Genomic DNA, 16,494 nt, shown 5'->3' on the forward strand with positions numbered 1-16,494 from the left:
GGCAGGAAAGTAGACTGACACAAACTTCAAAATATTTAAGTATACTGCCAAAAGGTAATTGGATAAACCATCAATGGACTCCTATTATCAGAAGAAAGGAAGCTAAGGGCCTACTTCCAGATAGCACAAGAATTTGTCTGGTTTTACCCATGCTGACATAACTTGATTCATCTTCCTGTCCAGCTTTTATTGCATCTTTTTATTTAAAACACCAGTTCCAACACTAAAATAAAATCTTGCAAAGGGAGGATTAGAAGGGTAGGCTTTCTCACTCTTTCACCGAAGAAAGAAGCATTAAAAGGGCACTAAGGATGTTTACAAATTCATATCTTACGGTGCTAACTCAGACTTCATGCTCTTAGTATCCTAAAAGAACTCAAAATTAGTATCCTGAATAGCTTATTCAAAAATATGATCAAAGTTTGCAACACACCCCTTTTTCTGCAAAAGAAAGTCACTTTTCTGCCAAAAAAAAGCATGTCACGATCTTCGATCATATTTTTAATAGGAAAATAGACCATGTATAATTCTCATTTTGAGGGTTGTAAGATGCTCAGAGTGCAGAGGTTGAGTTATTGCTGCACAAAAAAGAACTCAAAAACATCCTCAGTGCTCCTTTAGAAAACTCTGCAAGACATCACAAAGGGTTGTGGAAAGCATGACAAAAAGCACTCGTACAAGCTCTGAAAATGTTTGTGTAGCTCAAAACAATTTTAAAAGCTATATGCAAAACCTGCTAAAAAAGAAAAAGAAACGATGCACTAAATAAGAAGCTCTAGGGGTCCAATCTCTACACAATAAAACAATGGCAGAAGTCTAACCTCTGGAAGTAATGGAATATAACATCTCTCAAACTATTTTTGTACACTTGATACAAACTTCAAAAGATCCAAGAGAACTGTCACCCTAAATGCAACACGACTAGTGTACTAGTACTCCAAAAGCTCCTTGGAGAATGCTGAGCTCACTTCCTGCCCTAAATATTTTGAACAGAAGAATATCAAAAGAAAAACCATGTTCAAAGCATCGCTACAGAGAAGAGGAGACTCTTACCGGCAGTGTTGTCTCCCAAAAGCTGAAGCAGCTTGAGCCCAGCGAGACTGACAGCCCGAGCCAGAGCCCGCCTTTCAGCCTGGTTGAAGTAGGCCGGCACTGTCACCACTGCATCCTTAATCGGCTGACCTGCAGTACAAAACACGAAACGTAACTGCATCATTTCTTTTACCTAGACATCTGTATGTGTCAAAAAAATATTTTAGAAATTGGCTATGAACTCAATCCCTTGCTTTGAGGTAATAGTTTTGGTCCAGTGTACTTTGTTACTCCCACCTCTACTCACAGTATTGCTATTAGAATCCCTTCAGTGCCAAATCCCAAAGAAGCTTTCTCATTCAGGAGTCCTAGATTTTGATAGTCAGAAATGTCCACATGATTGTTTAAAAACAGGCATATCTTTTTTGGAGAAAGAGGAGCTTCATTGTGGAGTATGCATTAAAGTGGGACGTCATCGTGAAGAAGAATTTGACCACAAAATTGAATAAGCTGCTCATCTCTTCTTTTCGGTGTGCGTGTTTGCTTAGGCAAGGTAACGGTTTGCACGACCGTGACATATTTCTTCAATGTGGTTAGTGTTGTTAAATGGACAGACTACAAGAGAGTACAGCCAGCTTTGCAGGAGGCCCTCTGTGGAACTGGACACCACACCTCAGAAACTGTGGCCACAGTGTGAATGCATCTAAAGGCACCAGAAGTCGCCACTTTGACTGCTCTGGTCGTGTATGCTCCACAACAGCCGGGATACCCCAGTGTTTTGGCGCATCTGTTACCCTTTCTCTCTCATCACATTGAGGGTAGAGTGACCATAAGGAGAATGGCAGAAGCCCCAGAATTTAAACATGCCAACCCCGTAAACCCTTTATAGTGCCAAACGGCCCCTTTGTATCGGTAGTGTCTCCTTCATGTCTGTATTTACTTTTTTTTACATCGCTTGAAATGTAGGAAAGTCTTGTCAATTGCGTGCTTGCCCACAGCTCTTAAGTCTTCCTGTTGTGAAACGGAACTGGTATTTTCCCAACTGGGAAATAACACCTGAGTGCCCTAAGGTCAATTTTGTTGCTTGAGAGTAAACCCCCCCTCCAATCAGCCCTCTCGTATGATAACACATGCACCAGCAAGAGCGTCTAAATATGTTTATTGATTTTTACAAGAGTACTTCTGCTAGCATGCTGGTACCATCTATGAGGTGACCCTGGAACTGCATTTCACTAGAGCAAAGGCTTTACGGTATTTGCGAGGGCAAATGTACATACCATTTATGAGAAATGGTCCTTTATAACATTGTCAAAAAATTTTCGAGCTAAGAGAGAAAGAAAGAACAAGCAAAAAGATATGGGAAATGTATGAAAACTGAAAGTGTTATTGTATAGTACAGTTTTTAGTTGCATCATAGTCCTTTTGAAGCGGGGTGGTCGCCCCCGGGGGGGCGTCGCAGCTGCAGTTTAGAAACATTTAGAAATTAAAATCAAGGTTCGTCGTCAGTATGACACAGTCTTACGGCAACCCGACAGATGGCACCAGTTTTTTTTCTCATAGTAAAAGATTTTAGAGTTTTAAGGCACATGGTTGTAAGCAGTTGCAAGTGTGTGTAAAAGAAATTTGAACATCCTAATTTTAGGGAGATCCAATGGGAAACCGTGCACGTCTGCAGCAAAGACATTGCGAGGAAAGGAGAGAGAAGTAAGCAGCCCACCGGCTGCGGTCGAAGCCAGGTCCTTGGCATAGCCGAGGATCATGCCCAGTAGCTCCTCGGGGCTGAAGGTCATGCCCTCGGGGTGGCGGAAGAGCACTCCCCCCGTCTGGGGATCCGCCTCCAGGGTGTAGAAGGGGAATCTCCTCTCAAACACCTTCACCACGGGGTTGTCCCTCGTCTTGCCCAGCAGGTCCAGGAAGTGAGAGAAGCTCTTCTCGGGGAAGCGAACTCCCTGCACACGGAAACACGAAACAGCGGCAGCTTGAAATGGCTGCCCAACACTGGACTTGTCTCCATGCACAAAGAATGCACTTTTGCAATTGCACTAAAAAAACTCCCCCCCTCCCCCCCCCCCCCACACCAGAACTATAAGGCGGCACGAGCGGACCTGACGCCGTAAAACGAGCCGTAAGAATCGGGGCCCGGACGTAGAAAGCTCAACCTTTCGCCAAATGTGCACCGAGCAGGTCAGTTTTACCGTATGAAATTTGAAGGTGTAACTCTCTCCTTGTAAAAAGTGAGACCCAAAAACTTGAAAACATCTACGTCAGGCACGTTCGCAGATGATTGAGTTAGCGACACTACTAACTTGTGGCACCACCTCTCGACAGGTGCAGCGAGCAGACGACACATTCTGTTGTCTGCTCGCTGCGACCGTGAAGAGATGGCGCCGCGAGTTAATAGCGTCGCTAACTCCGTTGTCAGCAGACACGCCTGACATTGACTTTGGCAAGGTTATTGCTCTCATTTTTTACACGAAGAGAACTACGCCTTGAAATTTCGCACGGTAAAACTGGCCTGCTCAGTGCACATTCAGTGAAAGTTTGAGCTTCCTACGTGCGGCATCTGAGTTAGGAGCCGACCTTTTAAAGATTTTGGCCTGTGAATTCAGTTATTGTACTTAACACGGGCAGAAGTAAATGTAATAGCTCGATCAGAAGGGCTAATTTAGTGCACTTCAACGGAGTGCACTTTACCTTTAGTGTCATTTGTGTAGTGTGCCACACGGTTTCTTTCTGAAGAACACACTCGGCTTCAGGTGCGTTTCCTTCTTTATCTTGGCTTGTGATGATCAATCAGAATCATCAAATCAGTGCAAATATTGTCAATTAATGTAACATTGTCTCATAACGTGTCTTTATTAAAGATACTAAAGATTGGCGAGACATTTATGCCTTTACTTTAACATATCAGATGTCTAATAGTACTTCACCCATCATTGTAATCATTTCCGAGTGACACTAATTTATCCCATGTAGCACCGAAACACTTGAAGTGACATTCGGCGACCTGAAGTGCACTTCGTTGAGGTGTACTCTATTAGCCCGTCTGACTGAGGAATAAATTAGCCTGTCTGACAGGGGTATAAACTGTATGTATATCGAGAAATATGAGAAATACGAGAAATAAGAAACAGTTGGCACAGGGCACGCGGCGAATATCTCTGCCGCCTGTCATCTGTCAAAAGCGTAGCAACGTCATCGTTGGCATCCCCGAGCCAGCTATTTGCGAGCAAGGGTTGCATGACCCCACCAATGATGTAACTTTTGCTCAGTTTTTCTCTCCACTCTCGCCCTTGACACAGCGCAATGGCCGTGGCTACAACAAAATTTTAATTGGCGATTACGACGCTCCTTTTAATAAGACTGAAGAAAAACTTAAAACAGATAATTTTTAAGATGCCTACATGAAAACTTTTATTACAGTTTTTTTTTCTGTATTCAAGGACTTCTTCAGCTTTTCTTTAAGCCCAAGTAGGAGGGAGGTAAAGAAAATAACAAAGTCTAAATTATCTAAATGTCCTTGTCCTTGGTGCCTCAGTGTTTATTATGAACAAAGCCTAGTATGCGGGAAAAACGAACAGCTTTACAATTCAAGTTGGAGAGAGATAAGGTAAACAAACCATTCAACAGGCATTCAATCAATACCATATACAGGAAGCAAACTCAACCATCAATGTTCCGTGACACTGTACCCTAATACAAAGAGAGAGAGAGAGAGAGAGCAGTCCTCATTTAGTTTCTCAAGTTTGCTAGTTATTCTAGCTATGACCAAAGTATGCTGGATTACGGTAACTCAACTAGAGAAATCGCAGCAGTTTGGCAACAGGACGATGCTCTGCATGGCAACTGCCCATTCAAATACGTAAAGTAGAACATTTTACGAGTCCTCAAACGAGCTAACATCTTGAAAACGCACCGTGGAGATGGCTTGGTCCCCGAAGTGTCGCTCACCCTCTCGAAATGCTATGGCTACTGGAGTTTTTCTTTGCGAGTCCCTGGAAGGCAGATTAGGCAAGGTTTTAGATAATTCTAATGGTAACAAGCAGAAAAAAGAAAGTAGAATGCTTTGAATCAAAACTTACTTGTTCAATGCAATTTCCATTGGAACTCCAGGCTTTAAAAAGAGAAAAACAAGGTTTTTTTAGAAGGCAGCCGATTTCATCAATAGGTTATTCTAGCTACAAAAGAAGAAGTAATAGTTTGATACTCAAAAGACATGAGAGAGCAACTATACAAAGAGCTTGGTGTGAAGTGGTAGAGAAATGCAAAAATAAAATAGTAAAAAATTTGTGTTATGTCAAAAACTTCTGGCACATGTAGAAAAAAAGATCTGCTAATCATTCTGCAAATGGCCCTCCTTATAGACTGCGATTTCGCAAGATTCAGTACATTTGATTGCGAAACATAGGCATAGGGCTATTTGGGAAGTATGGGGTATAAGCTCACCAAGGTTCATTGTTTATACACTGGTATCCTTTCCCCTCAGTTAGTAGCCAGTAAACATGTGCAGTTACAATCACACTTAACTGATGCGTGACCACACATTTTTCTATGTGGGGCGCAGTAAACTGATGGCAGCTGGTGAAACCAATCGGCAACCAATTCTGCAGCAATCATGTGCTCAAGGTGCACACGAATGCTTCAGATTGTTTGGCAGTCCGCCCAGGGGTGCCGCAGAGAAATAGATGAGTGTGTTGGTTGCATGTGACTATTGCTTCAACGACAACACACTTAATATAAAGAAAGCACCCAGTGTTCATTGTATCCTTTAATTATGTGGTATAAGTTCAAATTCTCTACAGCACAAAGAAATCCTCTATAGTCTGTAGCAAAAGGTAGGGTGAGAGAAAGGAATGCCAAAGAGGAGGAACCAGACGGAATGCTGGAGAGGAGAGGGGGAAACCTCCTCCTCTCTTTAGCGCTTTGTCTGACATTCTTACAAGAAATAACAACAGTCAGGTGGCCTTTTTCCGGTAAGCATGTTGCAAGATGCCATATTCGAAGTTAGAAATAAGCGACCATGCTCTCTATATACAGAGCGGTCCACTTTTAAAGGGAACACTGGAGCGCGTGGCCAGCGCTTCACACTGCAGTAGCAGACGACGTGCTGCAGCGCGAAGCGCCGGCCACGCGTTTGTGTACAGAGCGTTCCCTTTAAAAACAAACCACTCTGTACACATGAATGTGCCCGATGCAATGTCACCAATTAGTTTTACTGGCTGTCATCACTCTAACATCCTGCAGAAAAACATGCATAGTCGTGTGCTCTATGAAATGTGATAGTACAGTGCAATTTCTCACAGTTATGTCACTGATTTGATGCTTCACACTAGAATGCATATGTATTCTCAGTGCAATACAATTATTTACACACACACTTACAGAGACAATTGCTACTTTCATCCATTCTGTACCCAAGTCCACAGACATAACAGCAATGCATTCAACTGAAAAAAAAAAGAAAAAAATGAAAGGGATTAGTTTATTAGTGCAATATTTTACTTTTAAGAAGCAGCAGAGAATCCAATTCTGGCTCAAGCATCACTCATTGCAACCAGTTTGCACTGCTTCACAAAAAGAAGTTACCATGTGCAAACACTTTCAAAAACGTGCGGGCGAAAACTACCAACACATCAAATGAGTAAGAATCGGACATTTTACAGAGTTGATCCTGCTTCAGTAGACCAAAATACCACTGGAATGAGATCTGGAACAGGCTTCAACTTCGAATAATTTACGTTCCATTTTCTGTAAATATAACTACCCGAATTCTAGAATCTATAAAAATAAAATAGAAAAGTACAGCTGTAATTCTGTTATTGTGGTTTTGCGCATTGATCGAAGTTCATCATCTTGGGATCACTTTTCGCTTTCTCGAAAGATCCACGTATCGAGCTGATCGTTTCGTGAAGCCTGGCAAAAACGAAAACACATCTGGATGAAGACAAGTACTTCTCTGCCGATACAAAATTTAAAAAAATGTGCGTACACAACGCACGGTCGATCATCCCCTAGCTGTATTGATCAAAGGCCAACAGCAGTTGACAGAAAGCTGAGAAGATATCAAACAGCTGTAACCGCCATGGATAAAGGAGTTCTCGTAATATCAAAAGCAGGCATGTATTTACATGATCACAGTCTAAGGAGACGAAGAGCTTACCTTTTCTAACATGAACTAAACACAACGTGATGAAATACCAGGTGAGCCATAGACGAGATTGTGATACAAAGGCCATGGCTACTGACTCGATAGCAGCTGCAACAAATAAACAAAAGGAAACCCGTTTTACATAAAACACTGATTAATACAGCTTCGAAATCTATTATAGTTAACCGATATGTTGTAGCGAGTCACGTTTAAGGAAGATGAGCGTAAAGCATGTTATCAGTTCGACATGTCGTCGGTGTTCATTCATTGAAAAAACACCACTGCGGTCGAATCGGTCTCCAAAATTCTACCTTCGCTGTGCGGCGATGATTCTGTCCTATCATCGCTAGAATAGGAAACGTTCAAACTTACCTACTGTACTATAATCTATAAATATGATTAGGCGATATTAAACATGACGGGCACATGCACTGGTGTGCCGGTAAACGAAAATCGCGACTTTTAATGATGGCCGGGGAATGTGGCGAAGGGTGATTGGGCTGTCCGTACCGGATATCCGGGGGAATGACACGTGGATCCGTGGATCATATGTTTCCTACGGTTCCTGGCTCGACGGTGTGCTTGTGCGGTTGCTGTGGTCAGCTCGGCGGCGCGAAATGTGTCACGTCAATCTTTTCTGAATTAGGTCAGCTTCCGTGATTTCGAAGGCCAGTTTGCCTTTTTCCAAAAGGCGGCCCAAACTTTCCTGTATCTTGGTTTTCCTCTAGCAAGTGGACCGCTATTGGCGAAAGCAGGTGAAACGAATAGATAGTCACCATAAAATAGACAAAACTTTTTTTAAAATTGGTGAATGTGCTGCGCCATCTAACCTATACCTAAGCGCAACGTAGCCTATTTTTATTCCGTCATTATTCAATGGTATTACACTAGCCAGTCATGTTAATAAATAAAAATAAATGTAAACATCTTGTCGCTGCGTCGCTGCAGCCGCTGGTAACTAGAAGTGTGCGCCTGTCGCTTTTTCACCGGCGGCGGCGTGGCGGTCATTTTGCGTCGTTAACGTCCTATTGGCGCGAAATTCAATATCAAAGGGGCCTTTGAGACATTCCACTGAAATTCAAACGTCGATAATAAAACTTAACGCGCTTTCATTTGAAGTTTAAAGCTTTATGGGAAGGAAAGAAACTAGAAACTGATATGGCCATAATTTTGACTCTATTATTTTTAACGGTTAGACTGATTGGTGTAAACGTTACGGTTTGGCAAGTGAGACGTGTGAGTTTCACAAAACCTAACTATGCCTGCCATGCCCCCGCAACAAAGAACAAAAAATGAGCGGATAGGAGAAAGGGATCCATTTTTTTCAGTTGTGTTAGTTCGCTTCGCATGATATCGGACACTAAACTTTCTGCCGGGTATCGGATATTAACATCTAACAAGATAGCAACGCTTCGTATTTTGTAAAATGACCGGTTTGTCTACATTATCAAAGAGAGTGTGTAATTTCGTCTGGAAGATTGTATTTTATTAAAGAAATATGGCGGGTGTTTGCAAAAAAAAAAAAAAAACAACGTGTTTTACAAAAAAAAATGATTGAACGTTTACGTCAGCCTGCAGATGTAGAGCTAGTGGCCCGGAGCAGATGCCACTTTCAGAGCTTGTCGTTATCCGATTAAAAGTTATGAACGATTTTCAGAAACCTTCAATTAGAAAATGGGACGCGTTCCTGGTCATGTTTGCCATCCATTCCTGGGCTCCGTTGATCGCTATTTCCTAACTGAAATTTTCTTAAAGTCGCGAGTAAGTTTTTAATCAAACAAAGGGGCCCTCAATCATATTTAAGTGTTTACTATTTTTGCGGTTTCCACGTCTCTTGTGGTTTGGGCAACCCAGCGGGCACTGAGAGAGTAACTTACAGCGCTCGTGCCGTGTGTTTCTTCTTCGTCCTCGTCTGTTTTTCGCGCTGTTTCCCATAATGATTAACTAAATATCAGTGCGTCATATTTTAATCGGACGACGCGGAAACGCGGAAACCTCCTGGGGGCGCCCCGTGGTGCCGAAAGCGCGCGGCATGTGACGAAATCGGGACGTTGATCAGGTCAGCCTAGGAGAGAGAGCTGCCCCGTTCCCAGTAGCTCTCTCTCTCTTAACCGGACAAGGTGGATTTTTTCATGTTGTACCGCAGCGAAGAAGCGCGAGCTCATAGCGTCGGCAGCTGCCCTTGCGCGCACGAGAGCTTGTGCCGCCGAGATGTACCCGAGAACAAGGAGCTCGCGCTTGTAGCCTTTCCTGCGGTACAACACAAGGTGAAACAGAGTATAGCTGTGTTTGGAGCTTTGTGCTTGTCATTTATCCCTCTTGTTCCCCTTCTCCAAGGATTATTTTCGCCATTCTTCTCCAGCTCGCTTGCACCTTTGCATTTAATTGCATTATAATCAAGCTCTCTCTCCTCTACCTCACCTCCTTTTCCCGCCTCCCCTCCTCTCCCCACATCCCCCAGGGGAATTCTCCGGCGCGGGAAAAGGGGGTACAGATCCGGTTAGGCGGCCATCCAAGCCAGGACCAGGGACGTCATGAAGGAGGTTATTTTTTGCTTTTTCTTGTAATTTTTATGTGCCTATAACTTTTAGAATAAAGCAAATTTCCAGAAAAGTTTCACTAAGTTACTACGTCCAGTGCGCTCAGGCTTGGTGCAAATAAAAAAAAAAAACAGTAAAAAAGTCGTTGCAGGGTCCCTTTAAATATTCAACGTGTCGCAAGAGCAGGTCGATCTTTCACGTTCTGTTTGAGGCCTCCTGTGTTGGAGATTTGTTTCGGTAATACAATTTACGAGTGGAACGGGATGACGCGGAAAAACATCGGAGCAACTAACTACTAGCTCGTAACGAGCGTGATATAACCGGGTTGAACCCACCTGCAGTCTTTCTTTTAGAGCGCAGCTCTTTCCCACCCGTTCCCTCGTTTCGCCGCGTCGCCGTCGGCGTAACCGCCCCGCTAAATTTAGCGGGAAATTGAATTCGTGTTGAGGCACGTGACGTCAGATTCCCCGCTAAATTTAGTGGGGAAACTGAATTCCTGATGAGGCCACGTAACGCCGATTTCCCTGCTAAGTTTAGCGGGTTAAGTTTCCCGCTAAATTTAGCGGTGAAACTGAATTTGTGATGAGGTCACGTGACATAAATTTCACCGCTAAACTTAGCGGGTTAAGTTTCCGGCTAAATTTAGCGGGGAAGTTGACGTCACGTGACCTCAACACCGATTCAGTTCCCCCGCTAAATTTAGCGAGGAAAATGACGTCACATAACATTGTGTCACGTCACCCATGAACAAATCCAGCGGGAGGGAGGAGGAGGAAAAGGAGGACGAGGAGCGGTCGAGGTGGGGATTGTACGGAGGAGGAGGAGGGGCGTACACTCCCCTCCTCCTCCTCAAGAGCTGCGCTGTAGTTTCGCATACAGAGATTTTTAAACGTCTTTCATTTTGGAGCGCAGCTCCCCGTTTCCGAGTTTGTCGGCGTCGGTGTAAACGCGCTAAATTTAGCGGGACAATTGGCGTCACGTGACCTCAACACCAATTCAGTTCCCCCGCTAAATTTAGCGAGGAAAATGACGTCACATAACATTGTGTCACGTCACCTATGAACAAATTTAGTTTCTCCGCTAGATTTAGCGGGAAAATTGATGTCACGTGACCTCAACAGGAATGCAATTCCCCGCTAAATTTAGCGGGAAGATTGACGTCACGTGACCTCAACACCAATTCAGTTTCCCTGCTAAATTTAGCCGGGAAAATGATGTCGTACGACTTTGTGTCACGTCACCTATGAACAAATCCAGTTTCTCCGCTAGGTTTAGCGGGAAAATTGACGTCACGTGCGGAGGAGGAGGGCGAGAGGGTGAGGAGGATGGGCCTCCTCTCCGTACTCTCTCCGCCTCCTCAAGAGCAGCGCTCTAATCTCGCGTTACAGAAATTTGTAAACGTTAAAATTAACTTTTGGGCTAGTTGGGTAAACATCTTAACTAAAAAAGCGCTTGTCCTGTTCACATCTTTGTTCTGTCCTTGTCCTTTGCGCTTTTGTAATTAAGAAGTTAATTTGTAAACGCCTCTAAATTTTTTTTTTGTTTTTTTACTTACATAGACAAGGTTTTTCTACGTCATCCCCCTCACGTATCACTCCCTATTTATAATTTATTTTCCGTTTAGGAAAGAGCCCCAAATGTCAACGAGAAAAAAAAAAGGAATTGTTCAGCAGGGTCAAACAACTTTATATTTCCTTTTTTTCTTTTTTTTTTTTGTAGAGCTTTGGGAGATTTTAATTATCGTTCGAACCGAAGATGATCTTCGCCAAAAGTTGAATCGATGGGGGTGGGTCTACACGCTCATTAGTACAAATGAGATTTGCAACGGGCCCGGAATGACACCCCCGTAATTTCGCCAGTACAACCGGCCGGAACCTACCCGGCGCCACTCCAAGCCTATTCATGAAAAATATTTCACACCGTGTCACCTTCGTAGTTTCGCTAGTGCCTCTGCACAAATGGCTGGGAGAGGAGTCATCGGGAGTCAATTAGATTCCCGAAATCCTCCAACAATCCCAAACAGCCGACCCCGCCGGGGAAGGGATTGACATGTCCCCCACAACACGAGCCGGCGAGGCAACACGTTTCCCCTGCTAAATTTAGCCGGGAAAATGACGTCGCATGACTTGGTGTCACGTCACCTATGAAAAAACCCAGTTTCTCCGCTAGGTTTAGCGGGAAAATTTATGTCACGTGCGGAGGAGGAGGGGAGGAGAAGGTTTGCCCTACCCCCTAAAAACAAAACAAAAAACGAAGGGCAGTCGGTTAACATTATCAATCACAGAAGGCCCAAACGTGCACAAAACCGCACTCTCGTAAAAAAAAATAATAATAATAAAACTCATGAGTTATTCCACTCTGGATGACCAGCGAAGCTGTTTATCAAAGGACACAGACATGACACAGAATTTTGAACAAAGGCACGAACACATTTATTGTCTTGATCAGTGGTCATCGTGACGAAAGGTACGCACACAGATCTATTGTCACACAGATTTATTGTTGTCTTGATCGATGGTCATAATTTTGCGTGAACGACTATCGCCGCCCCGAGGAGCCGAGGGAAACTAGACACGCGCGACGCGATGGAACTAGGGGTGTCGCGAACTTTTGTCGAACCAGATTTTTTGGTCGAACTTTCGAGGTTCGACCGGGTCGAACCGGTTCGACGAACCTTCGAACTTTTCACCAGATTCGACCGGTTCGACTTTGTGGACAGTGTGGCCAGACCTTTATACAAGCATGTCTAGGTTTGGAGATTTTTGTTTTAATGCAAAGGTTTATTTTATTTTGTGAACAGCTGCAATTAAAAGAAACTAATTCTAATCACTGACGAAGTTAATAACTTAATTTTTAGTACTGTATTGACTGAAATAGCTAATCAGCGCTGCACTGAATTCATCTCTTAGCCATTACCATCCAATCCGAAGCCAACTGGCCAGCCTGTCGCGCATGCGCACACGAGTCGAACCTCAATACAAGGTTCGTCGAACTTTCCACTAAAAGTTCGAAAAAGTCGAACCTGGTCGAACTCGAACCGCGGCCGGTTCGCGACACCCCTAGATGGAACTGCTTCCCGGCGGAAAGTTGACGCTCGCGACGGGGCCGCCGCCCCGGGAGGGCGGAAGGAAAGGAAACTATACACGCAAGCGCTTGGAACGACGACAAAGAGAGGGCGGTGCGAGCGTAGACATAGCCGATGCGGGTCGCACGGCGGCAAACCTTCGAGAAACCTTTATTATCTGCCTGAGAGTCTACTAATCTTGAAAATGGTGCCTATTGATAACTAACCTACTGAATAGACCTATTGTTAAATTACCAAAGCATCAAGAAGGATGCAGGGAATGGTGTTCCACGCGCCACACGTGCTGGCGTCTGCAGCAGGGTGATTCCACGTCAGTTCATGCAAGATTGTCCGGGTCACAATTTAGATATTTTTGTTAAAAATATATATGAAAGCCATGTTCTTGGGAGGAACATTCAGCTATATATGAACGATGTAACAATTTTTTTTTTTCTGCTGAGATATAAAATAGAAAAGTTCGAGGCGTGGAAATTGAGAAGATTTCACGATGCTACTTTGCTCAATCGTCAATTTCTCATCGAAGCTTTCAACGTCACCATAACTTTTTAATACATTTTAAAAAAGATACAGAACACATGCACAAAAAAAAATTAAGAATATCATTAAAATATTTCAATGCAAACAAAAAAAATGAAACATGGCATAAAAACGCGTTTTAGAGACATATTCACCTTTTTTTTTTTTTTTTGCAAATAAACAATCTTTTATAATACTTCCCAAAACAAATCGAAATGCGCATATTTAAATATTCTTTACGCATATGTAAAGATAATATGCCCACCCTTAATTGTATTTTTCTTATCAACGCGGAAATGCAGCTGATTTCTCAAAACGTGGCATGATTAAGCGTCGATATTTAAAAAAAACTCCATCTTTTTACTTTTTTTTTTTTTTTTTAAACTCGCCTTGGCACTTTGCAGTGACTTGAACTAACCTGTGATGGCAAAACATTGAGTAACATATGACCTCCGAAAGGGAAAAGCTACGACAAACCTTCACTCGGAGCAAGCCGGCGTCTTCGTTATAGCGGCTTTGCCGCATAACGTCGCCTTCATGGAAGAGTGTAAAGCTGGAAAGCGGCACTCTATAGTAGAGAGTGGAAAGTCCTGCTGTTCAGAGCATTGCGTTATTATTGTGCGACCATACCCCCCCCCCCCCCCCCCCCCCCCCTCCCCGCTCCCCTTTGTCCCCTTGTTCCCACCCCTTATCTCGAACAAGAAACGCCTGCGAACGTCACTGCTGGTGGCAGTTACGAATCGTAAGCACATTACATTACCTTGAAACTCAAAGCTAAATACGTGAAGAGTCAGTTATAGGAAATTAAGGCGAGGGTAGTTGTAAGGGAAAATGTGCAGGTCAGTTGGTCAGGAAACATTGTAATATAAACCCTGAGACCAGGAAACACAAAAATAACTGACAGTGCGAAACGAAACCTCAAACGCAACTGAGCTTATTCACAAGAACGACAATAAATGCATGTCAACACACAGAAAGAAAAATAAAGAAGATAAAGACACGCGACCGCAAAGACTTGACCGAACCTAACCAGACAAACTTAATCACCCCAAGTTTATTGGCACCAACGGGAGCGGGCACCTCCCCAAGGAACTAAACACATGAGTTTCACCACGCTATGTGAACCGACCGAGACAGAACCCCTAACCCCCCCCCCCCCCCCCCATCTCCCATTTTACTGCCCATAACCCCCTTCCCCAACACACACACACACACACACACACACACACACACACACACACACACACACACACACACACACACACACGCACGCACGCACACAAACTACACTTAAACACCGAAAACGCCAAAAAACATTACAGTAAAGGAAAGTTTCACAGGGTGATTCAAAACAAAAGACGACTGACTATCGCTATGCTCACGGGAGACTCGGTGTCTCATGGTGCTCGATAAGTGGAACTGCGAACAAACAACACCAGCTTAACCGTGCTCGAAAATAAAAAAGGGAATGTTAATGATGGTGTACTACGTATATAAACCAAAATAAACACATGACTATACAAAATTAACCTATATATATATATATATATATATATATATATATATATATATATATATATATATATATATATATATATATATATATATATAAAGAAAGCGTAAGCATAGCTATATTTAATAGTGTTGAACGAATATTAAAATTTTCGAATAGCAGTTCCGGTAGTTTGTGTACTATTCGATATTTGCTTCGAGGATAGCTGCGATATTCGTACTTTTCGAAGTGTCAATCGCGGAGGGTGAGCCCCGCTGAGTGCGGTTCTCACCGAGCACTTTTGCATTGTGGGAAAGCAATAGCCGCGGTGTTTGCGGGCTCCGCTGGTATTGCTTCCCCTCATTGCAAAGGTGCTTGGTAAGAAGCGCACTGAACGGGGTTAACCGACCGCGAGTAACCCGCATTCATAATTCCCGCCTTTTCTTCTTCTTCTTGTCAAATTCAAAATTGAAACAAAAATGTTTCATATAACAAGCAGATCTATAAATCCCATTGAGTGAAATAGCCGCAACAAATTTGATGTTTACATGCCACAGTTCATAAATATACAGCGTGTACGCTTCGATACATCTTCGGACGGTCCGCTAGGATTTACTACTAAAGTGCCTGAATGTGGTGGAAGCTTTCACTGAAATTTTGGAAAGACTGACTCACCCGAGTCAATAACAAAAAATCAAAAACTATGTTTAACTATACTTCGCATGTACACTTAAATAATATTTTGTGTCACTGGCGCCTATTTGGGCCAAATATATTGAACGGTAGGTAAACAAATTGTATTCTCTTTCCATTTCACAGATTTTTCAGCCGTAGTAAACGCCAGGAATAGCCCAGCACTATTTTTGATGATTTCAGAAAAAAAAAAAAAAAAAGGCTTACCGATAATTTTTTTTTTTATAGACAAAATTAGTTTTTATTTTTATTCGACTCCGGAGGTTTCACGTATTAATATTCTCAATTAATGAACGCACCACCTTCGGGCCCAGCGGGATCCGTTGAGAAGTCGATATTTGCGGACCGTCCAAAAAGGGATTGAAGCGTTAGTGTACACCTGGTTGTTACCTAGTCTATTAAAATGAACTGAGCTTAGAGGTAGACAAAGGGAAGGTTAGGAACAACCCTCACGTGTTAGGCTGTATTGTCGTTTAACAATGGAGTACGCTAGTGAAAGGCTTGGAGAAACTATTCGATATTCGATTCTAAAAAATTCGCCCAAAAACACCATTCGTTTCGAACTTAAAATGCACCCTTCGCACCTGCCTAATATTCAATTTTAAATTCAATATCTTGCCACTTTTGTCCTTACAAAACATTTGCGACCCAGAGCACTCACCTCGCATAAAATAAAAGCGCATATGACCTTTGGTTTATTCACAAACGCAGAAGACAAATGACAATGGCAGACCAGACTTGACAATATCCAATAGTTATGACACAGGACTGAGGAAACTAAGCATGATATACATAAGAATGCAAATTAATTTTCACATAATTACACAGTCAGGAAACAGTGGACTACGAATAATAATCCTGGCGACGACAATGCAGAACAAATAATAAGGCGAGAGAATAAACCGTTCTGATGTAGCTTTGTCTTTCTGATATTTTCGTTTGCGATTTTGGTGCGCGTCGCGACGCCATATTTTTTCATGCGCGCTTA

At 43.0% G+C, this 16,494-nt stretch overlaps 1 protein-coding gene across 4 annotated transcripts in view; it reads right to left on the bottom strand.

Annotated features, from left to right (window-relative positions):
- Positions 1-8,029, bottom strand: part of LOC8040011 (hypoxia up-regulated protein 1) — a 33,279-nt gene extending 25,250 nt beyond the window's left edge. For 2 of the 4 annotated variants that reach the window (XM_040504789.2, XM_029974468.4), the window contains exons 1-7: positions 7,691-8,029; positions 7,193-7,288; positions 6,415-6,479; positions 5,115-5,146; positions 4,949-5,027; positions 2,750-2,981; positions 1,054-1,182 (exon numbers count right to left, since the gene is read on the bottom strand). In XM_040504789.2, coding sequence (XP_040360723.1) covers positions 1,054-1,182; positions 2,750-2,981; positions 4,949-5,027; positions 5,115-5,146; positions 6,415-6,479; positions 7,193-7,268 — 613 coding nt within the window. In that variant the 5' untranslated portion in view covers positions 7,269-7,288; positions 7,691-8,029. Of the gene's footprint in view, positions 1-1,053; positions 1,183-2,749; positions 2,982-4,948; positions 5,028-5,114; positions 5,147-6,414; positions 6,480-7,192; positions 7,289-7,552 lie in introns of all 4 variants that reach the window. The other 2 variants (XM_029974467.4, XM_029974469.4) reach the window with 2 other exon arrangements.
- Between the last annotated feature and the right edge of the window lie 8,465 nt (positions 8,030-16,494).

Source organism: Ixodes scapularis, unplaced genomic scaffold (assembly GCF_016920785.2).
Source record: "Ixodes scapularis isolate PalLabHiFi unplaced genomic scaffold, ASM1692078v2 PGA_scaffold0__279_contigs__length_252992795, whole genome shotgun sequence".
NCBI lineage: Eukaryota > Metazoa > Arthropoda > Arachnida > Ixodida > Ixodidae > Ixodes > Ixodes scapularis.